General features: G+C 38.9%; 1 protein-coding gene across 1 annotated transcript in view; it reads right to left on the bottom strand.

The window, feature by feature from the left end:
- LOC128238389 (metabotropic glutamate receptor 1-like) overlaps positions 1-13,079 on the bottom strand; it is an 82,013-nt gene extending 68,934 nt beyond the window's left edge. The window contains exon 1 of the mRNA XM_052954269.1: positions 11,769-13,079. Coding sequence (XP_052810229.1) covers positions 11,769-12,423 — 655 coding nt within the window. The 5' untranslated portion in view covers positions 12,424-13,079. The remainder of the gene's footprint in view (positions 1-11,768) is intronic.
- Positions 13,080-15,244: the final 2,165 nt, after the last annotated feature.

Genomic DNA, 15,244 nt, shown 5'->3' with positions numbered 1-15,244 from the left:
CATTCCTAGACGTGTCAGCACAGGTCGTGCAGAGAGACATTTTACGTGACATTCCAAAACGTGTCAACACAGTGTCGTGCTTAGAGACATCTTACATGACATTCCAAAACGTGTCAACACAGTTTAGTGCAGAGAGACATCTTACATGACATTCCAAGACGTGTCAGCACAGAGTCGTGCTTAGAGACTTCTTATCTGACATTTCAAGACGTGTCAGCACAGTGTCGTGCAGAGAGACCTATGAAATGACATTCCAAGACGTGGCAGCCCAGTGTCGTGCAGAGAGACATTTTACATGACATTCCAAGACGTGTCAGCACAGTGTCGTGCAGAGAGACCTATTAAATGACATTCCAAGACGTGGCAGCCCAGTGTCGTGCAGAGAGACATTTTACATGACATTCCAAGACATGTCAGCCCAGTGTCGTGCAGAGAGACATTTTACATGATATTTCAAAACGGGTCAGCACAGTGTCGTGCAGAAAAAACCCATTTTACATGACATTTAAAGACGTGTGTGTCAGCACAGAGTCGTTATGGGAGACATCTTACATAGCTTTCTGAGACGTATCAGGACAGTGACGTGCAGAGAAACATCTTCCATGACATGCAAAGACGTGTCAGCGCAGTATCGTGCAGAGACACATTTTACATGATACTCCTTGACGTGTAAGGACAGTGTTGAGAGACAACTTACATGACATGTGCCACATGATGTGAGGAGAAGCCGGGATTCAATCTGAGCACAGTCCCCCGGGATATGAATTCATGGCTCGGAGTGTTCGTCTGCTTTTTAGACAACTAATATTTGACAATCTAATTATGAAGGAACTTCGTGCATCAAATCGCATTATGGAGTAATGTATGGAAATGATTATGTAGTGAACACGTCGAAGGGTGAACGCGAACATTTTTCTTAATTACTTTAAATTAAGAAGCAGAAAGAACCCTTTCGCTTTCCTCCGGCCGCTGTGTGGTCTGATCGAAAGGAACTCTATCCGCTTAAATATAAAGCTGTTTATGTCTTTAAGAATAAGTTTAAGTGACTGCATATTTCAGTTGTCTTTTTTGTTCGTCCTGTCTTCTTAAACACTTTAATGATCATTTTTTGTTTGCACATATGCTTAGAAAAGTATTGCATCCTTAATCTCTAATGAACATGCATTTAATATTTCGTCTGCATATTAAAACAAATAACAAGAACAATAATGGCCAGAGCTAATATTATTGATAATGTTTCATGAAATATTCAATGACAGTTGTTCCAACCAAGAATGCATGTATTCTTTTGTATTTCTATGTAATGGTTCCCTGTTGTAGTTTGCCTGTATTTAATTATTGACATACCAGTACATGTAACGCGAACACATCATTCCTTTGCCATTGTGGACTTCATTTTCATATACGGCAAAGACAATCATGTTACGTCACACAAACCTTAATTATCCCGTATTTCGTATTTGTTAGGTTATAAAAAATTCATTGGAATCGATTAGGATGGTGAAACTTTCCTGCAAATTAAGATATAATATCATCTTTCCAAATTAAGGTTTATCACGTAATGAATGGACATACATTGTGAATAGCGAGACAGTAATTACGTAAGGGATCCGAGAAAAAAGAGAAGAAAAGCAAACACAATGATTTAAATGTGTAAATCAAAATTCATGTCGCCTGGAACATATTTTTAATATTAAAAAAAGAATTGAAACTCAAAACAATGCAGAACGTAAAGAATACACACGGTTATAATAAATAAATAAATAAATGAGTTCTTACATCGTAGTCTTAACGTACGATGAAATTAAGAATGTATGTCTACTATTCGCACTTACTCGAAACCGATGTGACGATTTTCACGTGAGCCTTGGTCTCTGACATCATATAAGGAAATGCTTGTGAAATAAGTTTAAGGTACCGTTAAAATTAACCAAGCCCGCTCGCACATTATTATTCATGTGATGTGATGAAAAATTGTACCTTATATTCGCATTGTTCATCTGATCTTTTTAAGTTGATTAATTATCGCAGACTCTTGCTTAAACATCGTGTAAGACAGATCTCCATAGTTGCAGTGACTTCCCCTTTTCTTTCGTACTGCCAATGTAAAACCGCCACACTAGCTGCCCAGGTAACACATGGACACAAGCTGCCCATTTAAAGCTGCCCAGTTAATACGGGTACACAAGCTGCCAAGATAACACCGGAACGTAAGCTGCCCAGGAAACACCGGGACACAAGCTGCCCAGGAAACACTGGGACACAAACTGCCCAGGAACACCGGGTCACAAGCTGTCCAGGTAACACCGGGACACCAGCTGCCCAGGTAACATCAAGACACAAGCTGCCCAGGGAACACCGGGACACAAGCTGTCCAGGGAACACCGGGACACCAGCTGCCCAAGTAACATCAGGACACAAGCTGCCCAGGGAACATCGGGACACAAGCTGTCCAGGTATCACCGGGACACAAGCTTCCCAGGTAACACCGGGACACAAGCTGCCCAGGGAACACCGGGACACAAGCTGCCCGGGTAACACCGGGACACAAGCTGCCTAGGTAACACCGGGACACAGGCTGCCCGGGTAACATCGGGACACAAGCTGATCAGGGAACACCGGGATACAAGCTGCCCGGGTAACACCAGGATACAAGCTGCCCAGGGAACACCATGACACAAGCTGCCCAGGGAACACCATGACACAAGCTGCCCGGGCAACATCAGGACATAAGCTGTCCAGGTAACAACGGGACCCAAGCTGCCCAGGTAAAACCGGGACACAAGCTGCCCAGGTAACATCAGGGCACAAGCTGGCAAGATAACACCGGGACACAAGCTGCCCAGGTAACATCAGGACACAAGTTGCCCAGGTAACATCAGGACATAAGCTGCCCAGGTAACATCAGGACATAAGCTGCCCAGGTAACAACTGGATACAAGCTGCCCAGGTAACATCAGGACACAAGCTGCCCAGGTAACATCAGGACATAAGCTGTCCAGGTAACACCGGGACACAAGCTACCCAGGTAACATCAGGACATAAGCTGTCCAGGTAACACCGGGACATAAGCTACCCAGGTAACATCAGGACATAAGCTGTCCAGGTAACACCGGGACACACGCTGCCCAGGTAACATCAGGACATAAGCCTCCCGGGTAATAAGTGGAGGAGAGGTATTTAACCTGCCTTCAAATTGTATTGGAACTCCTTGAATTCGGCTCGATTGTAAAGACAGCTGAAAGCTGATTCGTATCATCATCCATTGCGTTCACTGGACAGAAATCAGGCCAAGAGAGTTTGCTCCTGGCGAGGAACGAACGCACGACCTGTGGGGAAAGAGGCGTTAACTTAACCACAAGACTACTCCCATCTGAAAAGCCCTGCTTCTGAAAGCTTCCCATGTTCATATCTAAAAGGGACAAATTATTCACAGATTATTCAATACCAACTCCACCAAAGAGAATGCGATAATTTAATAAGAACATATATTTGTTTTACTCAGAAAAATGAAAATAAAAATTAAAAGTGAGGGGATGGATAATACACAAGGGGACAGGTGATAAATGAGGGAACGGTATAAGTGAGGGAACGGATGATAAGTGAGGGGACGGGTAATAAGTGAGGGGACGGGTTATTAGTGAGGGGACGGGTGATAAGTGAGGGAACGGGTGATAAGTGAGGGGACGGGTGATAAGTGAGGGGACAGGTGATAAGTGAGGGAACGGGTGATAAGTTAGGGGACGGGTGATAAATGAGGAGACGGGTGATAAATGAGGGAACGGGTGATAAGTGAGGGGACGGGCGATAAGTGAGGGAACGGGTGATAAGTGAGGGACGGGTGATAAGTGAGGGAACGAGTAATAAGCAAGGGAACGGGTTAAGCGCAAGGGGACGGGTAAAATGCAAGGGGACAGGTAATAAGCAAGGGAACGGGTAAAGCGCAAGGGGACGGGTAAAATGCAAGGGGACAGGTAATAAGCAAGGGGACGGGTAAAACGCAAGGAGACGGGTAAATCGCAAGGGAACCGGTAAAAGGCAAGGGGCCGGGTAAAACGTAAGGGGACGGGTCAAACGCAAGGGGACGGGTAAAACGCAAGGGGGCGGGAAATACGCAAGGGGACGGGTAATAAGCAAGGGGACGGGAAATAAGCAAGGGGACGGGAAATACGCAAGGGGACGGGTAATAAGCAAGGGGACGGGAAATACGCAAGGGGACGGGTTAATAAGTGAGGGGACGGCTCATAAGTGAGGGGACAGCTTATAAGTGAGGGGATGGCTAATAAGTGAGGGGACGGCTAATAAGTGAGGGGACGGCTAACAAGTGAGGGGACGGCTAATAAGTGAGGGGACGGCTAACAAGTGAGGGGACGGCTAATAAGTGAGGGGACGGCTAATAAGTGTGGGGACGGCTTATAAGTGAGGGGACGGCTTATAAGTGAGGGGATGGATTATAACTGAGGCAAGAGAGAAAAATGAAAACGAAGTAAATTAAAAATATTTCCTCAGCTTCTACTCTTATAGCGTATATACGTACCGTGCTGTCAACCTACACATATAAAAAAATAAAAATACACGGAATACAAGAATGCATGCTAGTGTTTGCTTTAAGTGGTTTAGAAGAGGAAACAGAATAATAAGTCTATGCTGACGGGCAGTAGCTTTGTGTTAAACTAGCAGATCCAATTTGATCGTATCTGTCTGACAACTGTCTGTTGTGCATACACAGTGCTTACTCTCATAAACCATTCTAGCGCTACACGAAAATAATTACAGCTGCAACACATCGATTGAAAGGTTCATCCTTGGAACCGACTGGAAACTTTGAAGAATATCAATCTTGTAAGGTTTTAAGCTCTTGATCTATTTCATACATCTTAACCCCAGGAACGTATTTACTAAACATATCTTAATGAAATAGTTCCTGATCCTTGCCAACAGGAGCAACAAAAAGAAGAACATAACAGATCGTAGCATTAGATGTCGCGAATGGTTAAGACGAAAACCATAACCAGTCGTAGAATCATATGTCTCCAATGAAAAGTTAAGACGAAAACCATAACCAGTCGTAGAAGTATATGTCACCAATGAAAAGTTAAGACGAAAACCATAACCAGTCGTAGAATCATATGTCTCGAATGAAAAGTTAAGACGAAAACCATAACCAGTCGTAGAATCATATGTCTCCAATGAAAAGTTAAGACGAAAACCATAACCAGTCGTAGAAGTATATGTCACCAATGGATAAGACGAAAACCAGAACCGGTCGTAGAATCATGTGTCACCAATGGATAAGACGAAAACCAGAACCGGTCGTAGAATCATGTGTCGTCAATGGTTAAGGCGAAAAACATAACTGGTCGTAGTATAGTCGATAAATAATTGTGCTTCCAGATCGAACAGAACATTGGTGATACAATATATTGAGATTTTGTTTTTTTCAATATTATGCAATACAGTTATAGAATGTTTATAACTCAGACTTTGCTAATGATAGGTTTTATAAAAAATACCATCTTTTTGAGACCTTCTAAATGAAGTTTCGCATTTAAATGGCATTCCTTATGGTATTGATCGAAAAAGGTAAATTACAGGTGTTTTCATATGTATAAGGCAATGTTTATATGAACTTGAATGCACACATCGTTCATTATATTAACCGCAGTGGGTTATTTCATCGCTACTTTAAGATGAAAGAAATATATATAAAAAAAATCTTGAAAGCATCGGATGAACAGATTGGCAGAAAGTTTGAATAGATAGATGAATTTGATTACAACTTTTTACTTTGCGACGAATGATAATATTGGACAGGATGTAGGTATCAGTAAAAACGTTTTAATTTTTCGCGATGTACAACCTTAAGTGGCTGAGTGGCCCGCTCTTTTACTGTAAATCGTCAAAATTTGATTCTAACTTATTTGGAGTTTGTTGGTGCGATCGCCAGATTTCGTAAAATTAATGAACAGAAAATTTGAAAAATCCTCGATTGTCATTGGCCCACACTAAAAAGCAAACTTAAGTATATGCTACCTTTAAATAGTGACATTAGTTTAACAAGTTAGCCAATTGGAAAAATAAACTGACTGAAATATATTCCAGGAAACTTTTTATGATGCTTTAGTTAGAATCGATCAACGTGAAGTTAATAAAAAATAATAATCATGTATCGTCATAAGTCTACACAAAAATGCAGACATCAAAAATGCTCCATATCAGCGCTTGAACAAGTGCAGAAATATCAAGGTTATTTCTAGTAAAGACATTGGCAACGTAGGTCGTTTTTTAAATTTTGTTTGTTTGCCTGAGAGATAAAAGCTTCGTCCGAGAAAACCATTGCATGGTGTATACAAATTATGCTAAATAGTCTTATCATTTCAATTTCTGTTATTTTTATGAAGCTGAGTGAACTTGAACGTATTCTTTTAAACTCCCGGCTGCTCGACGTGATGGGATCTAGTCCAAACTTCAAGCACCAAAGCCAGTCAAAGACGGTACGTGCAATTTTTGGCTCTCGTTATACCACGATAAGAGAATGAAAGACGGGCATTTTATGCAATCATATGGATAACACAAATAATCTCCGAGCTCCTGTCAGGGGATGCAGACCTCATTGATAGTTTATTCAATACAAATCAATACAAGATTAAGACAAAAAGAGGATTGCATCCTGACGCAGAAGCATGCTGTTTTAGAGGTAAAAAAGGGCATTAAAATCTACAATCAAGTTAGAACTGTTTTGTGCGTGTGTTTATGTATTTTAAGACAGTTCTTTCCATTTTGTCGATGTTTGATCAGGCTCTGCTTTGCCGGTGGTAGTATTAGTTTATAGTTTATGGTTTATACTAATTCCCGTTAGCTCAAATGTGAGTGAAGCTGACCGCCTATAAAGTCTAGTCTGTTTCCTTGGTTGAAACAAGGACTCATGTTCATTTTGAGAACCCATGAGAAGGTATCTCTGGTCAGGATCGAACCCAAAACACCTTGAAAGAGAGGCCGACACCTATACCACAAGTCAACTCTCCCCGTATGGTAGTATTCTGTCAGCTGGTTTCATGCAAGTATGCCTCGTTCTTGTTTGATTTTGTTTATTATCGACATAACTGTAAGTGAAACAATGGTATGCGAATGTTTCGCTTGTAATATAAACGTTCGTTCCCGTATGCATCATTCTCTTTTAATATTAAATAATAAATACCATCGTTTTAATTAAGATAAGCGAAACTTGATGTTTAATACTACAATAAAGATAAAGGTACTATTTAAAACCATTGTATGCAGAAACAATAATTCATGAAAATAAAACCCAATGCCTGTTACAAGCCGGCCTACTTGCCTCTGAAATATCTTAATTGAGCGTTTCCCAAGTGCTGCACGCCGAGGTGAAGTTGAGCGGCATAAAGAGCCGATCAGCATCATAAAGACTGATATGGACTTGAAGTGAAGCCAATTCATTTACATACTCTTTAGTTTTTACCAAAATTGATTCCGGTTGAAGTAATATCAGTTCATACTGAATAGGAATGTTAAAAGCGTTTTGTGTTGGTGAATGGAACACATGACAAATGTTCATTGAGGATTTACTTTTTATAGCTGAACATTTGTCATCTCCGAATTCAACCAGAGTTTGCATTGGCATTTTTATGCCACACTGTTTTTTTCTCAATAATTCATTATACCTATACTTGGCGTTGCTGAAAAAAGCAATTAATTTTCAAACTATTTATTTATAAACTTAGCCCATTTCCAAAGCCGAAAACAAACAATTCCATGTCGAATTCAATACCTTGAAAACTCTACAATATTAATCCGGCCGCCATATTACATTTGGAGTTGAATAACTCGGTGTCCCCTTTATAATTGTCGAAAAATCAAAAGCGATATTTAAATTTATAATGGCCATGCCTAAGATAATGTAGGTTTGCAACATTGTTTTTCAACCAAGCCCGAAACTTTTATCGTAGCTTTCAACGTATTTCAACATATTAAGAAAGACACAAGATTTAACCTTAAAGATGCACTCTTACTCCCACCTAAGAGTTACCACAATTAATACTATTGTTTTATTATTCCAAAAAGGATGAATAAACGTCGAACACAATGGTTCTATTGGATACCTATTTTAATCTGAAAGGAATTTCTACCATTTGCGATCATAGTAGATCACAGTAAATATTTTAGCATTCACCAATCATTTAATATTTTGTGCGTTTTCAGCTCTTAAATACACGGTTACAATCTTGTTATCGGTAATTAATATTTTCCATGAATGCATTATTTAGTAAGTAGATAAAGGTGTATCAGTCAAAGTATATGTTTGTTATACATGTTTATGTATTGATTCTGAATAAGAGTGTCACTTTAAAGCATATGACTATCGTTCATTTTTTTCGAGACCCAAAACAATAAATTATATGGTAAAAAGTCAAAATATCCAACATCAGAGTGTATACAAATAATTCAGTCACAATCCTATTAGATTATTATCTGGTTTACCATTCGTATAACATCAAGGATATCGTTACCTTAGTGCAATAACTCAATAACTGCATATGAATAGAAGCAGATAATGTGTTTTTGCACTAAGGTGACGATATTTATAGTTACAATGTAGACATTCTAGATTTGATTCAATACAAAAACCCTCTTTGCGTATATTAGTGGAAACAAATTAACAGGAATGCTATGACAGATATGAATCTTTTCAACAAATATAAAACCAAAAAAGGCTGTTGAAACTTTAACACACAAGCATAAATGGAACAAAATAATGGGTTTATTTACTGCATACTTCTTTGGTATGTTTTACAATATAATGTATTGTATTGGATAATGTCAAACAGTATTATATCATTCAAAAGGCTTTTCGATCTTCTGACAACTTTTTTAAGTATGGAGTACATGTAGAAAATGTTTTTGGAGGGATGAGTTTAAACACTTCAAATCGAATGCAGACGGATTGTGTCGAACATGGGGAGTGTTGTGGTTTGTAAGATACGACTCAATAGAAAGTGAAAAAACCAAACCACAGACTTCTTTATAAACCACATCGTTATTGTCCGCGTCACTTGAGCGATATATTAATGAGCAATAACAATGTAAAATATTTACAACAAAAGTGTTTCGAGTGGTAAAGTGGTAGTATGTATTCACGATTTAAAAGGTTACGTCATTAGAAAATTGCAAAATCTATTTAATATTTTAAAAAACACATCCATTTTTACAGAGTTATAGCACGATATTATGGGGACAATTTTCGCACGTGTTTGCGGTAGGACATCGCCTTTTCAGTTGTTTGTAAAAAGATTCGTTTACATAAGGTATGTCGAGAGATTTAACACACACGTGAATGGAAGTTTTAAATTCCGATCAGATAACTTCCTCAAATATTCAAGAATGTTATTAGGCCTTACAAAGTTAAACAGCTTTTTTATTAATTAGAAACGAAATATGATAGAATATCTCGTATAAAATGTAAAGAAAAACGAATCCGTCTGAAATAACTTGCATGCTAGTTTCTCACTTTAGGATAACATAACTAAAACTATAAATACAGTTCCTCTTACAAAAACAAAATAAATACTAAACACTAAATAATGCAGTCACGTTTCTTTTGAAATGTGACGGCTGTGTACAGATTATTGTACGTCACATTTAATGTAGATAGGCATTGTGATATAACGCCCTATATTCACATGAACACCTTCTTTCACATGTAGCATCAATGTGTCTGGTGAAATAAAGGGTGTTTTTACTTGCACTGTCATAACATTTGTTAGATAAACGTATTTCACCAGCTGTCATCGGCTTTATATATCATACATAGTTTTGACGAAAAAAAATGCATTCGTCGAAAAACTTTATTTGAAGGTCATTTTTGGTAGGGAATATAATTTCAATGACAAATAAGAAAACATAAAACACCATTGTTTGCTAATATTTTCTGTCAGTTTTCTAAGAGATCTAAATTACATATATCCTCTGAACATTCTGAAAATAGATAACGCTGTTTCCAAACTCTACATCTATTTCAAGTCAGGTCAAGTAAATGTTAATTATAAGTCGGTACCTACAATAAAGTAATACAAGTTCTGCGGAGCATTATAGGCTATATAGATACATAACAATGGCATTCAACATATACAAATACTCCTGCGAAAACACTAATAGTTATCAATAAAGTCATACAGACTTGGGAATAATATTGCTATAAAATAGTATCATCATCGTGCTTCTTGAATATTTGTATATTTCGTTATTTGTGACATTAAATGATTACGAATAGTTGTACGAATAATTTCTTTAGGCAACGGTAGCATGCTTAAAATGTAGTGGTGTCCTGACTTGACTTATCTCCACAATTTTTCCATTACTATCTCATTAACATCTCCCGGAGGGGTATTTATTGTCGGGTGATAACTCTATGAAATTTTAACAATCACATGGTCACTCTTAGTCACTCATTATCTAACAAAGAAACACAATTAACTGACTTTATGTAACTCCTACGTTCTTTTACTTGGCACAACGTTGACAATTTTACATACAATCAATACTAAAATAATAACCAAATTTTAAAAAGTCTTGTAAACTGCGCAACTTTCCATGGGTAATTTAAAACGTTTGTCGTATACGTTTGTTTCAAAGTGTTTAATGTTAAGCACATAATAATAGTTTATTTCAGCCAATTATAATCATTTTCAAAATAATAGCAAGAACGGTCCTTTGAGCGGGGGACAGATATTGCTGTTATAATAACGCGGCTGTCATTCTGAACTCAAAGTGACCAGGATACTTGAAATGTCAAGCGTATTAAGTTAAATGTCAGGTGATTTAAAGTGTATCTTGCTTTACCGATATACAGAATAAAAGAGACGAACTCATTTTAACGTACAGTCTTCAGTACATTCTCCCGTTCAATTTCCCTAACGTTCATTCTGACGTACATTTTCCCGTTCATTTCCCTTTACGTTAATTCTGACGTACATTCTCCCGTTCAATTCCCCTTACATTAATTCTGACGTTCATTCTCCCGTTCATTTTCCCTTACATTCATTCTGACGTACATTCTCCCGTTCATTTTCCCTTACGTTCTTTTTGACGTACATTCTCCCGTTCATTTTCCCTTACGTTCATTCTGACGTACATTCTCCCGTTCATTTTCCCTTACGTTAATTCTGACGTTCATTCTGACGTACATTCTGACAAACATGTTGACGTAAATTCTGCCGTACATTTAGAAATACTGCAATCAGTTATATGGATTATTCAAGTATACTGCTCTAAGGTGTTACATGTGATTCAGTTTGTGAGAAGTTGTAGGGTTTTAGCCATGCTTTAAAAAGGGCAGGGTGCTGCAGAAAACGGGCAGGGTGGTCAGCGAGAAAAGGGGCACATTGTATTAAACTAGATAGAACATTTTGAATATGACAGAAAATGTTAGCAATCGTGTTTGATTAATTATGAAAAGAGTGTACGTTTTAATACTCATTTTATAAGTTTTAATCTAAACAAAATAAATATTTGACAGACTGAAGTATTTAATTCTATGAGAGCAGAAATGTGCCCATGCTCGTCTCCATGAGGGCAGAAGGTGTTTCCAAAAAAAGGACAGGGTGCAGCACCCTTTCATTACTCTTTAGCTAAACCTTTATTAAACAGGGCAATGAAAACAAAATAACCCCTCAACAATACGCACGTTCGGGCATTGGAATTGAAAAGAATAATTGTGTTTGTGAAAAAACTTCAAGCAAATACGTATCCCTCACCTTCAGAGTGTACTGTGTGTACATACGTCCAGTTGTATCTTAGGACGACGTCCAGCATGGCGCGGGCTTGGTAGGTGTCGGAGGGCACAACCCGCATAAAGTACTTGTATAGGTTCTTGTTACTCAGGTCCATGCTGGTAGCCGAGTAGCCGATTTGGGGAATGTTGAATATTTGTAACATGTTTTGAACCTGAATTGTGTTCTGACTCGAACCAGGGCCAATCAGACCCGCTATGGGCTTATCTCTACGCTTAGGGCCACAGCCCGGTATACTTTCATTCCTAAAGCTGTCATCTATGCTAGCTATGGACGTCTTTATGAAGTCAATGCTCTGTTCAAGGGCGATGGGGGAGTACCAGCAGGAGTCCCGGATGTCCCAGCCCAGTGTGATGTTGGGAAGGATGCTCGGGTCGCTGTTGATGTATTCCAGCGTCTGGAAGAATATCTCCGTTCGGTGAATGCCGTATTGCTCCCAGATTTCTCCACACGTGCGCGTGTAGCGGCTCGTGTCGTGCGGGGACTTGTGAATCGGGAACAGTGCGCCCAGAATTATGTCGCCGTCCTTCCGCGCTGACCGCCGCTCCACCACGCCTTTACTCCCAGATACCACACTTAAAACGAATAAAAATCTCCAAACTTCCAAATGCTTTGTCATTGTAATCAAAGAATTTGTTTTATGAATATCTGAGATATATGATGTATCTACCTCCGGTCCCGAGGTACTTTCGTCCGTTTATTATATATATCCCAATTATAGAGACGGAATTTGACAATAAAAAAGAATAAAGACGTTAGTTCTCTCCCACTGACACTTAAAGTATTCCAGTATCATCTTCGATCAGCCGCCTTCAGAAGCTACTATTTTAGGCTTTTTGCTGTTTGATTTACACTATATCTGTGATGTGATTTCGCCGTTCGAACATCTCCACTTTACGATCATGGTTAAGTCCAATTAATAATTAATAATCCCATTCATCACACCGACACCGATATTGGATGCATTTTCTGTGCTGTACACTGTCAACTTTTGGTGTTCACTGCAATTATTTTAACCTTATTTTCTTCTTAACAAAAACAATATCATATTAAAGCAGTTCATGATGGATGTACTTCAAATGATAAAACGCATCCGTCTGTAACATCCAACCGAAACACACTTAACCATAGCATCTGTATAATTGGATGATTATTATAAAATGCAAAACATCGCACAATAAACGCCCTAAACGTCTGGTCTAAAATAGCTTAAGAGTAGCCCTACTAATGTAATAGTACTTCCTTACAGAAATAACTTTTTTCTAACAAATCGGAGGCAGCTGAAACAGACAGTGCGGTATCGGTTTGTAGTGGCGTGCAGACTGGCGGATAACTTCTTTGGTTACCGCGGTACTGGCATTCTATGTCCGCATGCCTATTAAGATTCGCAATGCCCTGTACAATTATATAACTATATATTATCACACTTATCTTCTAAATCGATTATTGGCATGGATTTAAACTAAAAAGACAGTATAATAGACAACACAATTCCATTGTAGGCAATATACAGGATAATAGACAACACAATTCCATTGTTGGCAAAGACAGGATAATAGACAGCACACTTCCATTGTAGGCAATAGACAGGATAAAAGACAACACACTTCCATTGTAGGCAAAGACAGGATAATAGACAACACACTTTCATTGTAGGCAAAGACAGGATAATAGACAACACACTTCCATTGTAGGCAAAGACAGGATAATAGACAACACACTTCCCTTGTAGGCAATATGCAGGAAAATAAACAACACGTCCATTGTAGGCAACGACAGGATAATAGAAACACACTTCCATCGTAGGCAACGACAGTATAATAGACAGCACACTTCCATTAAAGGCAATAGACAGGAAAATAGACAACACTCTTCCATTGTAGTCAACGACAGGATAATAGCAACACACTTCCATTGTAGGCAATATACAGGATAATAGACAACACACTTCCATTGTAGGCAATAGACAGGATAATAGCAACACACTTCTATTGTAGGCAAAGACAGGATAATAGACAACACACTTCCATTGTAGGCAAAGACAGGAAAAAAGACAACACACTTCCATTGTAGGCAATAGACAGGAAATTAGACAACACACTTCCATTGTAGGCAAAGACAGGATAATAGCAACACAATTCCATTGTAGGCAAAGGCAGGATAATAGACAGCACACTTCCATTGTAGGCAAAGACAGGATTATAGACAGCACACTTCCATTGTAGGCAAAGACAGGATAATAGACAACACACACTCATGGTAGGCAAAGACAGGATAATAGACAACACACTTCCATTGTAGGCTACGACAGGATAATAGACAACACACTTCCCTTGTAGGCAATAGGCAGGAAAATAAACAACACGTCCATTGTAGGCAACGACAGGATAATAGAAACACACTTCCATTGTAGGCAACGACAGTATAATAGACAGCACACTTCCATTAAAAGCAATAGACAGGAAAATAGACAACACTCTTCCATTGTAGTCAACGACAGGATACTAGCAACACACTTCCATTGTAGGCAATATACAGGATAATAGACAACACACTTCCATTGTAGGCAATAGACAGGATAATAGCAACACACTTCTATTGTAGGCAAAGACAGGATAATAGACAACACACTTCCATTGTAGGCAAAGACAGGAAAAAAGACAACACACTTCCATTGTAGGCAATAGACAGGAAATTAGACAACACACTTCCATTGTAGGCAAAGACAGGATAATAGCAACACACTTCCATTGTAGGCAAAGGCAGGATAATAGACAGCACACTTCCATTGTAGGCAAAGACAGGATTATAGACAGCACACTTCCATTGTAGGCAAAGACAGGATAATAGACAACACACACTCATGGTAGGCAAAGACAGGATAATAGACAACACACTTCCATTGTAGGCTACGACAGGATAATAGACAACACACTTCCATTGTAGGCAACGACAGGATAATAGCAACACACTTCCATTGTAGGCAATATACAGGATAATAGACAACACAATTCCATTGTAGGCAATAGACAGGATAATAGGAACACACTTCCATTGTAGGCAAAGACAGGATAATAGACAACACACTTCCATTGTAGGCAAAGACAGGAAAATAGACAACACACTTCCATTGTAGGCAATAGACAGGATAATAGACAACACACTTCCCTTGTAGGCAACGGCAGGATAATAGACAACACACTTCCATTGTAGGCAAAGACAGGATAATAGCAACACACTTCCCTTGTAGGCAACGGCAGGATAATAGCAACACACTTCCATTGTAGGCAAAGACAGGATAATAGCAACACACTTCCATTGTAGGCAATAGACAGGATAATAGACAATACACTTCCATCGGAGGCAAAGACAGGATAATAGCATCACACTTCCATTGTTGGCAACGGCAGGTTAATAGACAACACACTTTCATTGTAGGC

This window comes from Mya arenaria, chromosome 6 (assembly GCF_026914265.1).
Source record: "Mya arenaria isolate MELC-2E11 chromosome 6, ASM2691426v1".
NCBI classification, from domain to species: domain Eukaryota; kingdom Metazoa; phylum Mollusca; class Bivalvia; order Myida; family Myidae; genus Mya; species Mya arenaria.
This window is presented reverse-complemented; position numbering and strand designations above follow the sequence as displayed.